Source organism: Puntigrus tetrazona, chromosome 7, assembly GCF_018831695.1.
Source record: "Puntigrus tetrazona isolate hp1 chromosome 7, ASM1883169v1, whole genome shotgun sequence".
NCBI lineage: Eukaryota > Metazoa > Chordata > Actinopteri > Cypriniformes > Cyprinidae > Puntigrus > Puntigrus tetrazona.
This window is the reverse complement of record NC_056705.1, coordinates 19857977-19876822: the sequence shown is the minus strand read 5'-3', so window position 1 is coordinate 19876822 and position 18846 is coordinate 19857977. Positions and strand designations below refer to the sequence as shown.

General features: G+C 37.4%; 2 protein-coding genes across 2 annotated transcripts; both read left to right on the top strand.

Moving 5' to 3' along the window:
* The first annotated feature begins 5973 nt into the window (after positions 1–5973).
* Positions 5974–10351, top strand: muc15 (mucin 15, cell surface associated). The gene is made up of 4 exons (XM_043243360.1): positions 5974–6124; positions 7635–8433; positions 9304–9483; positions 9632–10351. Exons 2-4 carry the CDS (start codon positions 7650–7652, stop codon positions 9751–9753), a joined length of 1086 nt encoding a protein of 361 aa, XP_043099295.1. The 5' UTR covers positions 5974–6124; positions 7635–7649; the 3' UTR covers positions 9754–10351.
* A 130-nt stretch (positions 10352–10481) lies between these two features.
* Positions 10482–18701, top strand: dis3l (DIS3 like exosome 3'-5' exoribonuclease). The gene is made up of 17 exons (XM_043245799.1): positions 10482–10674; positions 11311–11464; positions 11607–11735; positions 12221–12356; positions 12666–12833; positions 12917–12995; positions 13115–13294; positions 13566–13735; positions 14031–14192; positions 14348–14598; positions 15102–15194; positions 15312–15836; positions 16324–16478; positions 16912–17090; positions 17201–17346; positions 17697–17868; positions 18001–18701. The coding sequence occupies exons 1-17, from the start codon at positions 10530–10532 to the stop codon at positions 18343–18345; spliced, it is 3189 nt and encodes a 1062-aa protein (XP_043101734.1). The 5' UTR covers positions 10482–10529; the 3' UTR covers positions 18346–18701.
* The last annotated feature ends 145 nt before the right edge of the window (positions 18702–18846 follow it).

The window sequence follows — 18846 nt, the reverse complement described above, 5'->3', positions numbered from 1 at the left end:
AAAAATATCTGTCACATTTAATAAAATACAGCTGACAGTGAGTTTGTTTTCTTTTAAATTTTAGCCTTGTATTTTTTGCCACTGTGTTTTATTTAAAAACACGTCAAAGCAGATTGGACATGATGGCATGTTAGTAATGATACAGCAAATTAATTCTATTGGATTTTTTTTATTTTAAAAACGAAAAAAAAATGGAAAAATTCACCAGTGTTGTTTTGTCTAGTCAATAACATTTTGTATTTATTGAGAACAGTGATAAAAGTGTGACAGAAACTCTGACCAGATGGCTGTGAGTCTTGTGCCTAATGCTATAAACTAAAAATAAAATTCTCTCAGGGATTGCACTTTTTACTATTTTATTGTTTAGGAACAATCCATGGTTACTGGAACAGACCTTAACTGTTTTTGTTAGTGCAGTGCTACAAAAGCACTTTCTTTCTTTCTTTCTTTTTGCATTACCAAAGCATTTGCAAATGCAAAAGTACAGACTGAAATGGCAGATCTAATGATAATAAAAGTCTATGATGTGGATCTACAATGATAGAATGACATCTTTCTAATGACATTTGCATAGTCATCATATATTCTGCACTAAAATTATTAAATTTAACTAATATGTGCATTAAGGCAGCGAGACCGAATGATGGATAAAGGGTTGAATTAAATAAAACAGAGAAAAGGTAAAAAATGTTTGGCCCATTGTGAAAATATGCATTGTTTGATTTTCTCACATACCTGCATATTTCTGTGTAAATGAGAGCTTTAATAAATCACCATAATTGTAAGTAATTGTCATGGATTAGTGTAATATGAAGTTATATGTTACTCTTTGTTTTCTGTGTTTCATTATTTGTGTGTGTGGAGTCCGTATGGATTCTGTAATTGATAGACTCCAGCTGAATACAAAAAATGTGTCCAAGTGACCTAGTTTTTTGATATGTGTTTTATGGATAAAGGGTCAGAATGCCAATCCAAAAAATATCACAAAGGAATGTTTTATCTCACATTCCCTAAATTTAAGATGCAGCGCTACTCCAAGTTTTTATTCTCTAGTCTTCAAACAGGCCACTTTCTGGCCTCCTTAGGGCATCAATCAGCAGTGAAACATAAGTGAAGCAGGATGCTGAGCTCATGTCTGAGGAAAGTCTCTTTCTTATTATCTCTCTCTGTTTTTCCTCCAAATCTGGAAGCGTTTTAGATCTGGATTCTCTCTCTCTCTCTCTTCGCCTATCTCTGTGCTGGTCTGCAGTCGCATTTGCCTAGGAGGCGAACAGTTCTTAGGAAAAGAGTATAGCTCTTAGCCCTGATCTTATTCTGAGTCACTCACCAGATGCCCTTAAGTGTTTGCACAATTTGTTTCCTTTGTTTTCTTCTAGCAAAGTCTTTTCTTTTTTTTTTAAACCATCTCCATGTGGACACCATATCTAAGGTCAATATCGTTGCCAGAACTGCAAATCAAAAGTTGTTGTTGAATTGTTTGTACCTGGTGGTTACGTTATGTAGGGCAGTACTTTATCTGTTCAGTTTGATTGTGCAAATAGCCTTCAATTGTTCATTAGACCAAACGTGGAAGAATTAATGTCACACAAGTGATCTGATCTCTAAACATCTGTGATGTTCTTTGGTGAACAACATGTCTATGAGGAGAGAAAACCTCTCACTGTGAACCATATACTATTACTGAGGATATTAATCATTATAATCCTGCATCTAAGATGGTCTTTGACTGGGAAAGCTCCACTCCCACATTTTTCCAGGGTTTATGTAATAGTGTGATAAACGGAAAAGCAGCTGGGGTGAAAAACCTGTAGAAGAGAGAGGGGAGAAGAAAAGGAAAAGTCTGTGGTCATGGAGTTTGGGTTCTGCTGTTTGGACAAAAAGTTTCCAGCTCTTAACATACCTTTTATATATCATTGTACGTCTGTTCACCTTTAATCACATGTTGGACAGCAGAACGTGTCTTTTGTTCTGTTTAGACTTTGCAGGTTGACTGGGGTTATTAAAAATGAATAATAAAACCATGAATATGGTAGCCATTATGTAACTTTTTAAACTTTCCACATAAATATTGTAGTCCATGGATATACACAGAAGGTGCACAAACTGGTTAACTTCATTCAGATGAAGAATTGCCAATCGTTTTTTTATTTTACAACATGCTAATGGTTTTTGAGCAAACCACAAAATACATAGCATACATTTACATCTTAAAGAGATTCACCTTAAAAAAACAAACTAATTCATCTGTCATAATGTTTTTCAAAAATGAAATGACAACCACACAAGGAATCATTTAACAATTAATGCCTGTAGGTGGCGACAAGTGACTGTGTTGTTGAGTGAATCATTCAATACAACAGGGGTATATTCAGAAAAGATTTAGTGACATGAGTGAGTGATCAAATAATTCAGTAAACAGATTTGTTTGACAGTTTGCTTCTCATGGATGTATTTAGAAAGTAATCTGTGTTGCTCGGAGACATGGCTTTTTCAGAACTGGAACTGTTTTCATTGATGGAGGAAAACTAAATAAAATAACTGCCAAAGTTGTAATTGCCAAAGGTAAGTTAGGCTACTTAATAGTTTGTTTTATCTGCTTTCGTTGTGTGTAACAAACCAGAGCCAGAACTGTTTTGTTGGATAGCAGAAAACCGTAATAACGCTCTGGGATGAGGATCTATTTCTTTAATTCCCTCCCCTTCTGTCAAGGTCCCGCAAAGTATAAAAAACATAGACAGAATACTTGATCTGCCATCAGTGGTTTTATCAGAACTTTATGAAAAGATGACATTTTTATATGCAAAGAATATAAAATAAAAAAGAATATGTCTCCTCTTTGTCTCCTTGTCACCATAGTGCCATTTTGGAGAAGTTTTCAGTCCCAGTTTTCATCTAAAATATCTTACATTCTGTTTCGAAGACAAACAAAGCTTTTAAAGGTTTGGAACTACATGGGGGTAAAGACATGGGAGATTAATGACAAAATGTTCATATTGTTGTGGAATACACCTTAAAATATTCCCTTCACTCTCTGAATCCAAGACAGTATCACAGACGCATCAACATCAACAAACACATGCCAAAAATATATTAAAATATTCTGGCCCTCAATTCGGAAACTGTTATCCTAGAAGCCAGTGAACTTAACTCAAAGTATCCCAATAGAACAAAACTTTCCTCTGAAGGCCTAAAGGTCTATCTAAAAGCCTTGTTTAAAACATTTTCTTTTGGCTTCTTTGAATACCATTAAAATGTTTGAGCAAAACTTCTGCTGAACTATTATAAACCTTAAGGGATTGAACTGGCTTTGTTGTGATCTAAATTGTTTGGCTTGCTTCTCCCTATATAATAAATCATTACTCAAGGACATGATGTTCATGCTCTTGTAGTGTCCAGCTGCTAATCATATTTCATGTGGTATTGTAATAATTCATATTTGACACATTCACTGCGTAAGTCTGTTACTTCCCCATTCATCAGCTTCCCCCAGTCAAATGCAGTTCACAGCTCCCCCATGAGGTCTTAAATTGCAGGAGGCCCCAAATGAATTATTAAAAAAACAAACATCTACTGTATGCTTTCGTAGGTATTGCACTTTCCTTGTTTAGGCATTTGACCTCGTCGTACGCTGTCGTACATGACAATGATCACTTCATATTTTCTTCAGTTTTATTTGGCTTTCCATAAATACAGTTTGTGTTTTCTGTAAAGTCGGAGCTTGACAGCTACTGTGTGCTGCAGCTTTATAACGTGAAGCCCTGTAGTTTAATAGCCTGGCCTGTGGGCACAATGCTTTTGTTCTCCAGGGGCAGTTTATGGCTCAATTTCATTTTATTCATTTGAATATGAACCTTCTGCAAGCTTTTTTTTCCAGTGCCCCTATAAAGTGTGAACTGAAAACACTTGGACAGAAGTTGCCTAATTTAAAGGGTCAAAGAAGCAAATAAAGTAAATGTGATGTTGGTTGCTCCTTCCCTATAAAGGAAAATTTCCAACAAAAACAGCCCACATTAAAAAAACGTTGCCAGGCTTTCTTCCTTTGTCATGACTATTACTCTTATAAGTTTATTTATTAATAATTATTAATCATTATTTTTAATTGTAACATCATTTAACAATTTACTTTGACATTTTTGATAAAAAAAAAATTCATATACATTTTTGATGAACTAAAGGTGAGTACATTTTTAGCTTTTACTAAATTTTAAACTACTTCTTTAATCATTGAACATAATTTCCACTGATTTGTTTCTTTTTTAAACAAAGGCGTAGGAATAAATGATAAGGACATTCAAAGCGAGCGTCAGAATGAACCCTGAACTCCCTTGTACAGTTTACTAGCTGTAATGTAAATGACGTCGCTCTATGATCTGTATTCTAATGAAGTCTGAGTTGGTTCTCCCACACCCATTCTACAATCAAACCGATTACTCATGGATGTGATCATCACAAACAGTCCAAATGGAACAGTTTAACTGCTGACTGTATTGAATTTTGTCCATGGTCGCCACCAGAGGTCCCTTTTCCATCACATTATCTATCACACCACACAGACTGTTGCACATCGCCCATACTCCTTTGCACAGATTGGTTTTACTTGCATTCAATTACATACTCACCTGTTTGCACAGCTGCCTCCAGTCAAACACACGCTACAGAAGCCTCAAATTTGCCTTTCGACTCTTCGTTCCCGTTACACTGACTGCTTCTCTAATAAAAAAGCCATTTTGGCAAATGATCTTGATCAAACATCTATTGTGAAGCAGGATATGAGTCAGGACAGTCTGTAGTCTCTTACGAAGGGAAAGATACTAATAATCATTTAAAGGTGGACAAAAATGCTTTTACTTGTTCAACAACTTCGAAAAAGGAGTAATTTGTATGAGCAAATTGTTACATAAAAAGCTTAATGGTGTACTTGTCTGTTTACCAATCCAGACAATATTTATTTTTTTGTCCTGCCACATAGTCTATAAATATTAGTATTTTAATGAACTAATATATTTTATTTACATATTTTCTTTTATTGTTTTACTAAAATAAAATTTACTAAACTTTCTTTACTGAAAGAATTTTTTAACAAGATTCAAAATCATAACGCTACATTGTAAATGTGATTTCACAGTTTCTGGGAGTCAATGACTTATGCACAGCATTACCATCCTTACAGAACGCCATCACTATTGTTGATAACATTTTGGAACTGAGAATATGTATGACAAAAAAAAAACTATTGTTGGTATACCTTTAATATGCAGAACATGACATTTTTTTCTGGCCTGACGAGTATGGCATTACCTTAATACAAAAAAAGTAAAAAGCAACTAAAATGATTTAGTTTAAGAACAATTATGTAAGCGCTCCCTACAGAACAGAAAGAAAGAAATGATAATACACTCTGCCCTCTGCTGGGCCATTATTGAAAAAGCAAGTCATCTGACAGACCAGTGTGCCCACTCTCCCACCAAATGATATTTCACAGGTTGTTCACAGAAATGTTAACTGAGGCCCATGATTAACAATGAGATATTTTAACTATATTTCACATAAAGAAGCACAATTGTTTCACCACCACCACATTATGACATTGTTAAACTCCAACCTATGACCCCACTATGACAAAAGAAGCACATGGTCATCGGTCATAAAAAAATAGCATGTGTCTTTTGTTACCGGCTAACGCTGAAAAGATATGGGGTGGAGGAAAGCAGATCTGAGCAACCTGTGTGTTGCCATGGACACGGGGCATGGGAGGAATGCTCGGAGGCCCAGTGTGTCAGGTGCTTCTCCCTTCAGGGAATTTTAGTTTAGACTTCAAAACCTACCTCCAAAATAAACCTTTGCACACTGATGAGGTGTGTATGACTGACGTATGAATGCAGATTGACGTTGAGTTTCAGTCCTATTTACTTCTGACGCACATGAGCGCTTCATTTGCATCCAGGAAGCCTGATGCAGAGGTGTGGTTTGCAGGTGCAAATTCAGGAAAGGCCAGTTCCCAGGTAGCCACAAGCGAGACAGATCCCTCCCCTTGCCTGTTGTCTCTGGATGCACACTCTCTGAACTCTCAAACCATTTTACTTCAACTCGATCATCTCACCCGAGTCCAACAGGCAGCGCTCAGGTAGGTTTTCATTTTTAATACATAGAAGCCTATTGAGAAATATTGTACTGCTTTAAAATTCATCTGGCCTAGTTTGGCGTAAAATGGAGAGGAGGTATTAGATGTCAGTGGTATGAATGCTGCTGAAGTCATGATTACAAATAACTTTTGAGATGTTTAACAAATGGTGGCTCGTACCTATAGAGGTTTTAATTCCTGAAAGTTATTAATAAAAGTTGTTGGAAGGCACTGCTGAATTATTTTATAAACAGTGAACCAAAAGGTATCCTTCAAACAAAGGTTTGAAATATGTTACATTATAGTTTAACTATTCACATATCTTCTCAGTATATTGTATTATTGACATGATAAAACTGACAAAACTGATGAGATACTTCAAACTCCTTTTGGCCAATTCTAAGATTATTAATAGAATGTTTTCCTTTAAAAGTGTGTCTAAAAAAGCATTATTTTACAGTTTAATAGACATGTACTGTATCTTTTGAATTTTACGTTTTCATATTGACATATTGCTAGGAAAAAACTATAATACACACTATAATATTAGTATAATAATAACTGACAAATATATTCATAAACAGACCGTACAATAACAGCAATATAATGAATTTAAATTTATTGTAAACAATAATATAATAATAATTACACAACACGTGGTTCAGATATGACAGATTAAATGTACTATATACTAAATACACACAAAAACAAGACACGACTGTGGAGCCTAAGTATTTATTCCTTCAAGCCCTTTCATTTCTGTAACATTATCACTGTTTAATTGTACTTTTGTTAGCGGCCGGCAATAATAGATGATAGCAGATGAACTGGACAAACAGGAATAACTGTGAAGTGACGATGATATGGAAATAGTTATTCTTTTAGTCACATGTTAAGTGTGGGTGTGTCTGTTAAACAGCATATCAAAATATACTAGATACAATAAGTGACGTTATCATGCCACGTCTATGTCTCATCAAAGCTTATGATATTTCGAAATATCTTCGAAAATATCTTCGAAAAATATTTAATATATATAAATATTTCAAAATATATTTTCATTAGCACCACTTCGTTCTTTGTGTTTTGTTTTGTCATAATTTTGCTCAAAATGTGCATCTAAATATAGTTTGGGTGTGTACATTCATTACAATACACAGAATATTGTGCGCTCACCTCCTGTTATTGCAATGCAGTGACACGGCTGAATGGTGTACGTTACCCTTGTATCGAGAGGGCTTAGATACACTTCAGTGAAAAAGACTTATGGGAGCGGAACAAAGGGCTGCTAAACAGAGGTTTCTTAGAAAGAACACTTTCATTTTGTAGACGTCACAGGTTTTGATTTTCCCAAATGTTGATTCATTTTGGCAGCATTTATCTTCTTATTGATGCCACCATGATGTGTATGTATGGAAAATGACTTAATGAAATAGTGGAATATTTTCGGCATTGCTTATGCTTTTGGGATATACATATTCACTCCATACAGTAACATGTCTTATTTTTGCAGGTAGAGGAGCCAAATATGAAATTGCCACTAGGCATCACATTTGCACTTCTCTTGATACTTCAGACGTTTCAACAAGTGTCCACCCAGATACCTGAAGAATGGCACAGAAACAGTGATAACACGGACAACAATGGAGAACAATCATTAAGTGAGGAAACGACTGCTAAATCAAGTAAGGAAGACGCACAAAGCAACGAGGATGCACAAGACAAACCAGAGAACAGTTCAGAAAATGAAGGACAAACATTTGGCTCAATGTTTTATAGTCAAGGAGGAGAGCAGAACTCCACTAAATTGGACGAAAGCCTTGAGCAGTCTGCTGAGGAAACTAGTTCTGACGGTCCCGTTGCTACAGCGCCACCTCCAATGATTGCGCTTAATTCAAGTTCTGAGCTCTCAAATACATCAGCAGAAGTCAACAATACATTGACACAGGACACAGCCACAAATACCTCCACGCCAGAGTCAGAACACACAGATGAATCTGCTCTCAATCGCACCAATACCACTCCACAACCTGAGACTACCACAGCAGAGAGCAGCCATGATGAATCGGGTTCTGGATATTTTCCCTCGGATGACGAACCCACCAACAGCACTACTAAAAGTCCGACCACCACAACAAAAGATGAAAGCGTCCAGAACAAAACTACAGCGAGTCCAACCGAACCACCAGTATACAGGACTACAACGGCAGCCATTCTACCCACCTTCCCCAAAGACGACACGACTGCTGCCCCAGAGGATACAGAACTAAACCAGACCGAAGCTATTGACACCAGAGAGAATTCTGAAAGAGGTGAGACTCAACAGTCAGCATTGATCGAGCACTAATAATCAGTGTTTATAAAAAGACTAAGCCTAATTTATAGTTATAAGACATGCTTCTTGAAAACCCAATCAGCATATTAGAAGGATTTCTAAATCATTATGTGACGCTAAAGGCTGGAGTGACCGCTGAAAATTCGGCTTTGTTATTATAGTTGTTACAAAGCCAGATACAGCCTTGGAACAGTTAGTGTTGAAATGATATGAAGATAGAAATAGATGCTGAAATAGAACTCTCACTCCAAATCTGGGTCGCTGTTAGTGTTTTGACCTTTTAATAAGCATTATTTCACTCTCCAGTTCCATAGCAAAAGCTAACTCTCAATTCAGTCATAAAAGACATATTTGCTGCTGTTCCTCCAAGTTGGATTGGATTTCAGGCTTTGTTTGTCCTCTGCTCTGGGCCAGAGTGTCCCGTTACTGACACCTTACTTCCCTCACAATAAGAGTGGTGTTCACCCTGCAGATATTGGGAGGGGCTCCTTTCGGGGTCAGGTGTGGACCAATGTGACAAAGAACACCTGACATTGATGACCTTTTTAGTGAATGTGACTCAATATGTGTCCAAACAGCCTTCTGAACTGAATAGAAGAGTTATATTTGCATCAGAACTGTTTTTATATATTTAGATTGTATGGTGGTTTTGGCCTGATGAAGTATACTAATAAGTTGCTGTTTAATAATTGTAACTTTAATAATCATTTTAAGCCTCTGATGGTGTTGGTCAGCACCTTCATGGTAAAGGCAACCACAATATTACTCAGTCTAATATGTGTTTTTATCAATAATGTACATAAGGGTTTCTTTGTTGTTACAATAAACATGAAATTTGTCTTTACAGGTTTATCTTCAGATGTTTCAGTTGGTACCGAAAGCAAGAAAGTACAAGCATGGACCATTGTCCTAGTTATTGGGATTGTAGTGGGCCTCCTGGCCTTGGCAGCATTTGTCTTCCTGAATCGAAGGAACAGAAGAGACTTCTCTCACAGAAAACTGGTAGATGAGATGTCACCTGATCCAGGTAATATAAAACTCCCTTGTCATTATTTGCATCACTTTGAACCAAGATCCATGTGAATATATGTGAGGGCTTCTATGAACACAATACAGAATCATTTTTTCCACTGTGATGCATCATTCATATTGTTTTTTTGTTTTTTTTCCCAAAGTTCTAAGACTGGATAACAGTGAGCCGCTAGACCTGAAGTTCGATGGATTTGGTTACTACAACCCAGGACTACAAGGAGACAACATCCAGATGACCAACTTTCCACAGGGACATTCAAAATGAGATCAAATCTGTGATGCCAAAGACATTTTATTTAATGTTGCACCCATGTGAAGACAAAAGGATGTAATTTAGAAATCATTGTCGTTTTTGAAGTGATTTGCCAAATCGATCACAAGGCAATTTTACATTACTGAACAATCAAAACATTTTTTTAATGTTAAGTAGTGTCTTTTGTTTGAATGTTTTAGACTATCCGAAGGAACCAAAATCTGAAGAATATTTCTATACTGGGCACTTTTTGTTGGACTGTAAAGTATTGGATTGTATGTCTGCTTGTATCTGATTATTCGAGAAGGTTGTTTATTTGACATAATTATTGTATAATGTCAAAACCTGGAGATGCAAATGATCAGCATTATGACACAACTACTCTATGCACAGTGTGTTTGGTCTAGAAGATTAAGATTATGTCAGTAAACTGGCAGAACGTCTATTGGCTTTTTGTCATGTTGAGTTTTCAGACACAGGCATAATACCTTTCCTCTGAGCCTGTAATATTTGACAGTTTTTTAGTTTACAAATGTTATGAACTAAATAAACATGAATAAACATGACAGTAGGTTCTCAGATTACGATAAATAATAAAATGATGAGATAATACTGGTCTTAGTGTCTGATTATTGTAGAATCAAAATATGACTGGTTTTAAGGTCCAGGCCTACTTGAAGCGTCCTCCAGTCCTGTAGATGGCGCCGACTCCTTTCAAAACATTTGATAAACATGGCAAAGACGAATGACGGAATCTGGTCGTTGAACGTTATCCATAGTGGTTTGTTATGGAAGGTCCGCTCATGATTAAAACCGAGAAAGTTTTACATTTGAATAGCTCAAAGGGTAGAAAGGTCCGTGTGGTTCGGGAGCACTACGTGAGGGAACAGGTGCCTTGTGGAAGCTGCCTCTGTCAAGCGGACTGTCATAACGGTAGGGAGAACATGAACCAAACATCAAAAACAACATCAAATACCTGTGTATTATCATTATAATTCATTATTATTAGAGTAAATAGATCAGTATGTCAACAGAACTAGGTAGCTAACAACAGGCAATCTTAAATTATGTGGTCTTTACGGTAAAACTATAGCTTTACGAATTGCTAAATTACATAGACTCCGAAATCTTTGTCATTTAACTTATTACCATTATATTGGTGACCAAATGTGGTATAACACGCCTCTGTAATGTTGTCATAATCGATTATCTGATATTGGTTTAGGTCGAAACTAGATGATTAATGTAGATGTTCTGGAACAAACGCAAGTTTACAAGTTGTCCTACTTAACCCTTTGTTCACCTTACTAGACTGGAAGTGATCAGTGATTTACTTTAGACAATTCTTCAAACATGCAAACATTAATTGCATGGTAATAAATAAAAACAATAACTGCAGGGTGAACTACCAAACAAGTATTTCTAGTCATTAAAAGTTATAATAGTTTTGTAGTTCGCCCTGCAAATAATACTTCTCTGTGTGTGAAGTATTATTTTATAGTTTTCCTAAAATAACTATTAAGATGATAATGGTTTGCAATATAATGTTCACCGTTTGCGGTTCAATAGATGGGAAAGTGCTGTCCGGAGATGTGACCCACTATGTGGTTCCTGATGTGGGAGTGGTTCGGGATTTCCTGGAGATACTGGAGTTCAGGGAGCTGCATGGGATCATATTGACCCAGACTGCCTACCAGACTGTTCAGCACACCCGTGGACGCAGGTCAACCCCGCAAATATCATTTGTGACACCAGATTTTAATTAACATTGTGTGTGAATAAAATAGGACAGTTCCCTTGGGAAAATCGGAAGGGTAAGTTTTACAGGTTGCTTTTATAGTTGCATTGTGTTTTGTCTTGTACAGGCATTATAACAGACTGCGTGCTTTACTGAAGGACCCTCGCCATGATTGTGTGCTGTTTGCCAATGAGTTTCAGCAATACTGCTACTGCCCCAGAGACAAGGGCGAGTCTCAGGACAAATGGCATACAAGGCAAGTCCTGACTATAGAGTATTATGCTTTCTTATAGGCATTGTTTACTTTGAGGAAAGGTTATTGAGAGGATTAATAGACTTAGAGAAAGGCTTTTCAAAGTCAAAGAGTGCAAATTTGATGCAACATACACAATGGCCCCTCTCCTTCCTCTAATTTTTGTACTAATTTTCATAGTTCAAAATGTATGTGTATAGTGCAACAATAAAAAAAAAAGTTATTACTTTAAAGTATTTTAACACAAATTAGTGCAATCGCAGAGATAGATGCACCCCACGTTCTAAAAAGCCTGGCTATAATATAATAAAGTTTTCTTTTTGAATCAGCCTCATGTGTGAATAATGTCATGCGCTTTGACTTTTATTATACATTTTTTTTTAAAAAAGCAAGTAAAAAAATGTAACTTTTTTATAAAGTGAACGCATAGGCACTTCCTAAACCTGAGCTGCAGGGGGAAAAAAATCTCAATGTACTTTCTGTTCCAGAAATGTGTACAACGCAGCAGTTTGGTACTACAATCATCTAGCTGGACTCCAGCCGGTGGTGATGATTACAGAAGATAGTGACGCTGTTTCGAAGTTCAGTGCCTTAAACAGCGGAGTGTATGTCATCTCAATACAGGTATATTATTTTATTGTATTTCCTGTGAAATCTGTGGTGTCGAATTGTCAATGTCTTTCTGGAGTCAGATATGTTTAATAACATTTTGCTTCAGTAATCTATTTTACAATTTGATTTATTTATTTAGGATAATGTTCGATCAAACTTCAAGGGTTTATTTTGTGAAAGTGACTTATACATTATCTATGCATCTGTTTTTAAAAAAAAAAAAAATAGAAAAATTGGGATTTTTGTATTTTGCATTTGCGAAGAAATGAGTGCAATAAATGACCAACATACTTGTCTACAACTCTACAACTCTAATTGTAGGAGTACCTGTTAAGTTTCTGGCCAGACCTTCAGGCCGCCCATGATCTGTACAACTCCATTGCTCAGACTCTTCAAGAGAGAGAGAGTGAGGGAGCAGAGAAAGTGTACACTGAACACCTGCCTGCAGAGGTGCTGGAAGCTGGTATAAAATCTGGCAGGTACATCCAGGTAAGTTTCTCTCACTCCTGTTATTTAAACCACATTTCCTTCTTGATAGTGGCTTATGGAAACTACACTCCTTTCCCTTAAAGGGCATCCTCAGTGTGAACAAACATCGAGCACAGAATGAGGCTTTTGTCCGTTATGAGGGTTCAGCCAGCAAAAATACAGGTTGTTACCAACATGCTTGTATCAGTTGTTCAAATGTTATATATAACTGATGCTCTTACTGATACTGATGGTTTAATGGTCTTTTACGTTTGACCATGACTGTGTGATCATGTTTATAGAGCTAAATAGTGATGTGCTGATCAATGGGGCAAAGCATCGTAACCGGGCGGTGCATGGAGACCTGGTTGTCGTTGAGTTGTTGCCCCGTAATGAGTGGGAAGGCAGGACTATGGCACTTACAGAGGGTCAAGGAGAGGAGCAGCCACTGGAGGAAACACAGAGTCAGCCTATGCCTACAGGTAATCATGGGTATATGCCGATTACAATTAGTCTATAAAATTCTTAGCAGAATGGGAAGATTGATTGATTGATGCACATTTAGAGTGAATGTATTTACACACATGCTGCTGTCCAAACGTCTGAGAACTACTGGTGAAAATGCTTTTATTATTAGTTACAAATAGAATTATGTGTTAACATTTTCAAAGATTTTTGGACTATGCTGTAGATGTATAGTTGTTTATGTGGTGTGTTTTGTTTTGTTTTTGCTCTTTGCTCTCTTTCCTGTAGGCAGGGTGGTTGGTATTCTGCAGAGGAACTGGAGAGACTATGCTGTGACATTTCCTCCTCTCGAGGAGGTGCAGTCACACAGTCGAAATTCACAAAAGATTCTGGTTATTCCGTGGGACTACCGCATCCCTAAAATTCGTATCAGCACACAACAGGCCGAGGCTCTGCAGGTGGAGATACAATTCAACATTTTATGTGCAACAACGTAAACAACGTTTACATTATTGTTGACACCCTTTGTTAGTACTTTAGCAGAAAATGAGGCTGAAGAATTAAATACATAAATACTTTTATTCAGTAAAGGTGCACTAAATTGATCAAAATGAAATACAGCACTACATAATAAATTGTATTTTAAAATACAAAACAATTCAAAATAAATTCAAAATGTTATCTTCTTTTCACTGTTATTTTGTTTTCAAAATGCTTAAAATATTAAATCCTTAATATATTTTCTGTGTCTAGGATCAAAGAGTGATTGTGCGGCTGGATTCATGGGAAAGTACTTCCGTTTACCCCAATGGCCACTGTGTGAGGGTCCTGGGGAAAGCAGGTGAGCTGGAGACTGAGATTCAGACCATCCTGTTGGAGAACTGCATCCATGTGCCACCATTCTCAGAGGCACAGGTAGAGTCATTGTGTCAGCATCTGATTGAAATCATTTTCAAATGTTTAAACTGTGATTTTTGCCTTACGAAAAGAATCAACCCTCAATAGTAAAGCCTTCGAAAGAAACACAATGCATTACTATAAAAATCAGTGTTTTTTGAATGTTTCTTTAGTTGCGAGAGATGCCCGTTAACACGGAGGAGAACCAGTGGCACATGGACAGCAGTGAAGTGTCCTCTCGGCGGGACCTGAGAGACACACACCTGGTTTTCAGTATTGATCCCAAGGGCTGTGAGGATGTGGACGATACCTTGTCTGTGCGGACTCTGCCTGGGGGGAAGCGGTTAGAGCTGGGTGTCCACATTGCTGATGTCACTTACTTTGTCAGAGAGGGCTCTCTTACAGATCTAGAGGCACGGTCAAGGTATGGAAATTTGGCAGTTCCTCAGAATTTAGTGGTGGATTCATAGAATATATTGTAGTTTAATGTTTATGTAAAACATCTTTTGATCGTACACAAGATACTTTTTGACAAATCTTAGAAACTTAGAAACGTAAACTTAGAAACTTTGATCGACATGAAACCACCGTAGAAAAATTCGGAAACATTGTGTGCCGGCTGTGCACTAATGCCCAAGGGCCAAAATTATAATAGTAAGTGGCACAAAATTGCAAATAAAGTCAGAAATCAGTCATTTCTGTAAACTGCAAAATAAAATATTTACATCAAATTTGAGACACATATGTATGGGCACAAATAAGGTTAGTATGGTTACTGTTCTTTACTGGCCTTGATCACAAATGTTTGAATGACAATATATATTTATTATCACATTTCTGTGCTCAATGTGCATTTGTACATATTTAAATAGCACCTAATGCTACAGTAACTAAAGTGTAAGTTGCATCTTTCTTTTCTAAACCCAGGGCAACCACTTACTACCTGGCTGACCGTAGATATGACATGCTGCCAGCAGTTTTGAGTGCTGATCTGTGCTCTCTCCTCGGAGGAGTGGACCGGTGAGTAAAACACAAACCTTTGCTTTTTTTGAGACTTGACCTAATATGCTGCTGTAGTTTCTCTGTCTGTATTCTTTGATGGAAAATGACAGGGAATCACTTTGTGATATGTTCCAGATATGCCATGAGTGTGCTGTGGGAGCTGGATGCTGAGACTCTAGATGTGTGTACGGTTTGGTACGGTCGCACTCTAATCCGCTCCTCCTATCAGCTTCACTATGAGCTGGCCCAGAGTCTGCTGAATGGTGAGGAGGTTGAGGTACCTGAGCTAAGCCAGCTCAAGGGTTCACAGCGAGACCAAAAGGCGGCTCAGCTCTTGCAGGCCCTAGAGACCCTGACGAGGGTGGCCAGGCACCTACGTGCACAAAGAGATAAGGGTGGTGCCCTGGAGTTGGAGGGGGTGGAGGTGAGGGCTCAGCTGGATGAGGAAAAGAACATTACAGCCCTTGTGCCAAAACAGCCTCTGGAAGTTCATGAGACTGTGGCAGAGTGTATGATCTATGCCAACCACTGGGTGGCACGCAAGATACAGGAGAGCTTTCCACATCAAGCTCTCCTGCGTCATCATCCACCACCCAAACAGGAGTTTTTCAATAACCTCATCGACTGTGCCAAGGCGCTTGGCTTCAGTATTGATACAAGGTAAAAAAAAATGTTTTCAAAAGTTCACCAAAAAAATCACCAAAGCTGTATGCATTTGATCAAAATAAATAAAATGTTGTAAAATAATGGTCTGAAACATCAGCAGTCATAACTTCAGTCTTTAAGGTTCTTCAGAAATCATTCTAATATGCTGTTTTGCTATTTAAGAATCTTTTCGTATTATTATCAGTGTTGAAAACGGTTGTTCTGCTTTAATATTTGTTGAAACCATAATACATTAATTTTTTTTTTTCAAAAGATCAGCATTTATTTGAAAAATAGCATTTTTTTTAAATGCCTTTGCTGTTGCTTTCAATTAGTTTAATACATTTTTGCTGAATATTTTTTTCTTTTTAAACCGTGTTATATATCTAAATTAAATATCTAAGAACCAAAATAAATAGAATAGAATAATAACATTATCAGTATGTTGAGAGAAAATTGCATACATGAATGTATATTTACGTCTCTGCATTGCTTCATCTAGGTCAAACAGAGCTCTTGCTGATTCTCTGGAACAAGCTGTGGATCCTCAGGACCCCCTGGTGAACAAGTTATTAAGAATGATGGCTACCCAGGCAATGTCTAATGCCCTTTACTTCTCTACAGGAGCCTGCCCAGAAGAACAATACTATCACTACGGTACATGCTTTTCATTCTGTCTTCATTACAGATCATTTGTAATCTCATTATTACTAATACAAATGTTAATTTAAGTAGCTGGTTGCTCATTGTTGTTACTGTTTTACACCAATTTTTTGTAGTAGTACGAATAAACATTCTACCATGATTTACAGGATTAGTTCACCTAAAAAGAAAATCATTTAATCGCCCTCATGTCATTCCAAACCTGTAGAAGATATTTGAAACAGTTCATCAACTGTTTGATAACCAGCATTTTTCGAAATACTTTATTTTATGTTCAACAAGGGTGAGTAAATGATGATAAAATGTAATTTTGGGTGAATTATCCCTTTAAAACTAGTGACATGGTGGCATATTGGTAAATTTGCTTGCTAGAATTAAGAAAAAGATGAAATCATAAATCCGGTCTTGCTGCTTCTGTCATTCTCAGGTCTCGCTCTGGATCGATACACTCACTTTACCTCTCCAATCAGACGCTATGCTGATGTATTAGTTCACCGGCTGCTCATGGCTGCTATTCAGCCGGAGAGGGAAGGATCGCCAAGCAAACCCTTGGCCAGTAACAAAGAACTCGATGAACTAGCTCAGCATATCAACAATAAAAACAGAGTAAGTGGAGGCCATTTAATTTTGTATCAGTACTTTATTGCAGTAAAACTGCAGTAATATAAATCACTGCGAACTGCCTCAACACTTTCTGCACTCTGTTTGTGTGACAGGCAGCACAGCACGCACAGAAACAGTCCACGGAGCTCTTCCAGTGCCTCTACTTCAGAGACAAGGACTCCAACACAGATGAGCGCTGTGTGGCTGATGCTGTGATCTACGCTGTCCGAGCTAATGGCTTTCTTGCCTTCATACCACAGTAATGACCTGCTTATGGAATATTACTTAGTGTTTCTACAAAGACGAGACAAATGAGACAACAACATTAATGCATTAAAACAGTAATATAAAAGATATAATTATAATTTGTGGAATCCAGAAATCATTTTGATACACTGATATGTTTCTAAAGAAACATTTATTACTAGTGTTGAAAACAATTGTGCTTTTTGCTTTGATGAAAAGAAAGTTAATGCTGAATACATAAAAGGGAAACAATTTCTTTTAAACAAAAACATCTGACCCCAAACTTTTGAATGAAAGTGTACACCAAAAGTAGTAACACGACGTTTGATTTCAAGCTGCTATAACACTTATCTTTTCACACAGGTATGGTGTGAAGGGAGCTGTGTACCTTAAAGATCGAGAGGGTCAGGTGGTCAGTGTCGATGGAGAAGGAAGGTGTGAATGGAAGGCTGGGACATTGCAGAGATACCCTGACAAGATCAGCACCTGCACCAGCACTGGAACTCATACATTTTACCTCTTCAGCCACGTTACAGTAAGTATATTATCATAAAACAACGAAAATCTCGTTCTTTGTGTCTTTATTTGGACTGCCATAGATATGTTCGCGTTACATCCTCTAACATCATGTTTTCCTTCTTTCCTTTGTGCTTGTCCTCCTCCACAGGTTCGAATATCCGTAGAAGCATCCCGTTGCCATGCTGACAGCTTGTGTCTGGAGATTATCAGCAACAAGCCCCACTGCTCTGTGCAACCTGAGTCACAGCCAGCTGGTCGTGGTCGGTCTGAGCTGGTTCAGGAAGTGGTGCGCTGGGCAGAAGAGGCCACGCTCCAGGCGGAGGAAGAGAAGGGAAGGAAGCCTAAACTGAGCAGGGAGGAGAGGCAGTTCAGACAGAGCAGAACACCAAACCTTTATGTCCTTTTACAGGAGATCAGTGAACTCGCCCTACTGGATCTGTCCGACTGTCAAATCAGGAGGACAGAGGAACAGACTTGCACTGCATCATCTTAGCTCTTTAAGGTTGGTTTTGAAGTAAGACAAAAACTTTAAAAAATGTATCAACACTGGTTTCTGGATTGTTCAATACAAGTTGTCTCAAGTTGGTCAGATTCTTCACCTTAGTTTCCTGTGAAGTCAACGGCTTTATATGAAGATCAGCTTTTGGACTGCAGATACTCTCTCTAGGTATCATCTTCCTGTGATGTGTCATGTGAAATGGCAAATGAAATGAAAAACATTATTTAAGAGAAAACAGCATGCAACCTAAATATTTTTTGAAATTGGCAAATGCAAACATCTTGAAAATGTAGAAGCCTGTTTGATCATGTAAAAAAAAATTTTTTAATAAAAATATTGGTGACATTTTATGATCCGAATTTCCTTTTCTTGTATGATGCCATAGAATTCAAGTGGGAGACTCTTAAACATCTATTTAAAGTCAAAACTAGCTTGAGCTAAAATAAGAGAAAACCTAGTTTTGCTGTGTCTCCTGGCAGCTAGTCTCTGAATGAC

Bases quoted from the DNA above. Each gene is read 5' to 3' on its own strand.
- muc15 (XM_043243360.1), top strand. From the start codon at position 7,650: ATGAAATTGCCACTAGGCATCACATTTGCACTTCTCTTGATACTTCAG. The intron at 8,434-9,303 runs GTGAGACTCAAC...TTGTCTTTACAG, and splicing joins CAGAGAGAATTCTGAAAGAG to GTTTATCTTCAGATGTTTCA. The intron at 9,484-9,631 runs GTAATATAAAAC...TTTTTCCCAAAG, and splicing joins TGAGATGTCACCTGATCCAG to TTCTAAGACTGGATAACAGT.
- dis3l (XM_043245799.1), top strand. From the start codon at position 10,530: ATGGAAGGTCCGCTCATGATTAAAACCGAGAAAGTTTTACATTTGAAT. The intron at 16,479-16,911 runs GTACATGCTTTT...TGTCATTCTCAG, and splicing joins AGAACAATACTATCACTACG to GTCTCGCTCTGGATCGATAC. The intron at 17,347-17,696 runs GTAATGACCTGC...CTTTTCACACAG, and splicing joins TTTCTTGCCTTCATACCACA to GTATGGTGTGAAGGGAGCTG.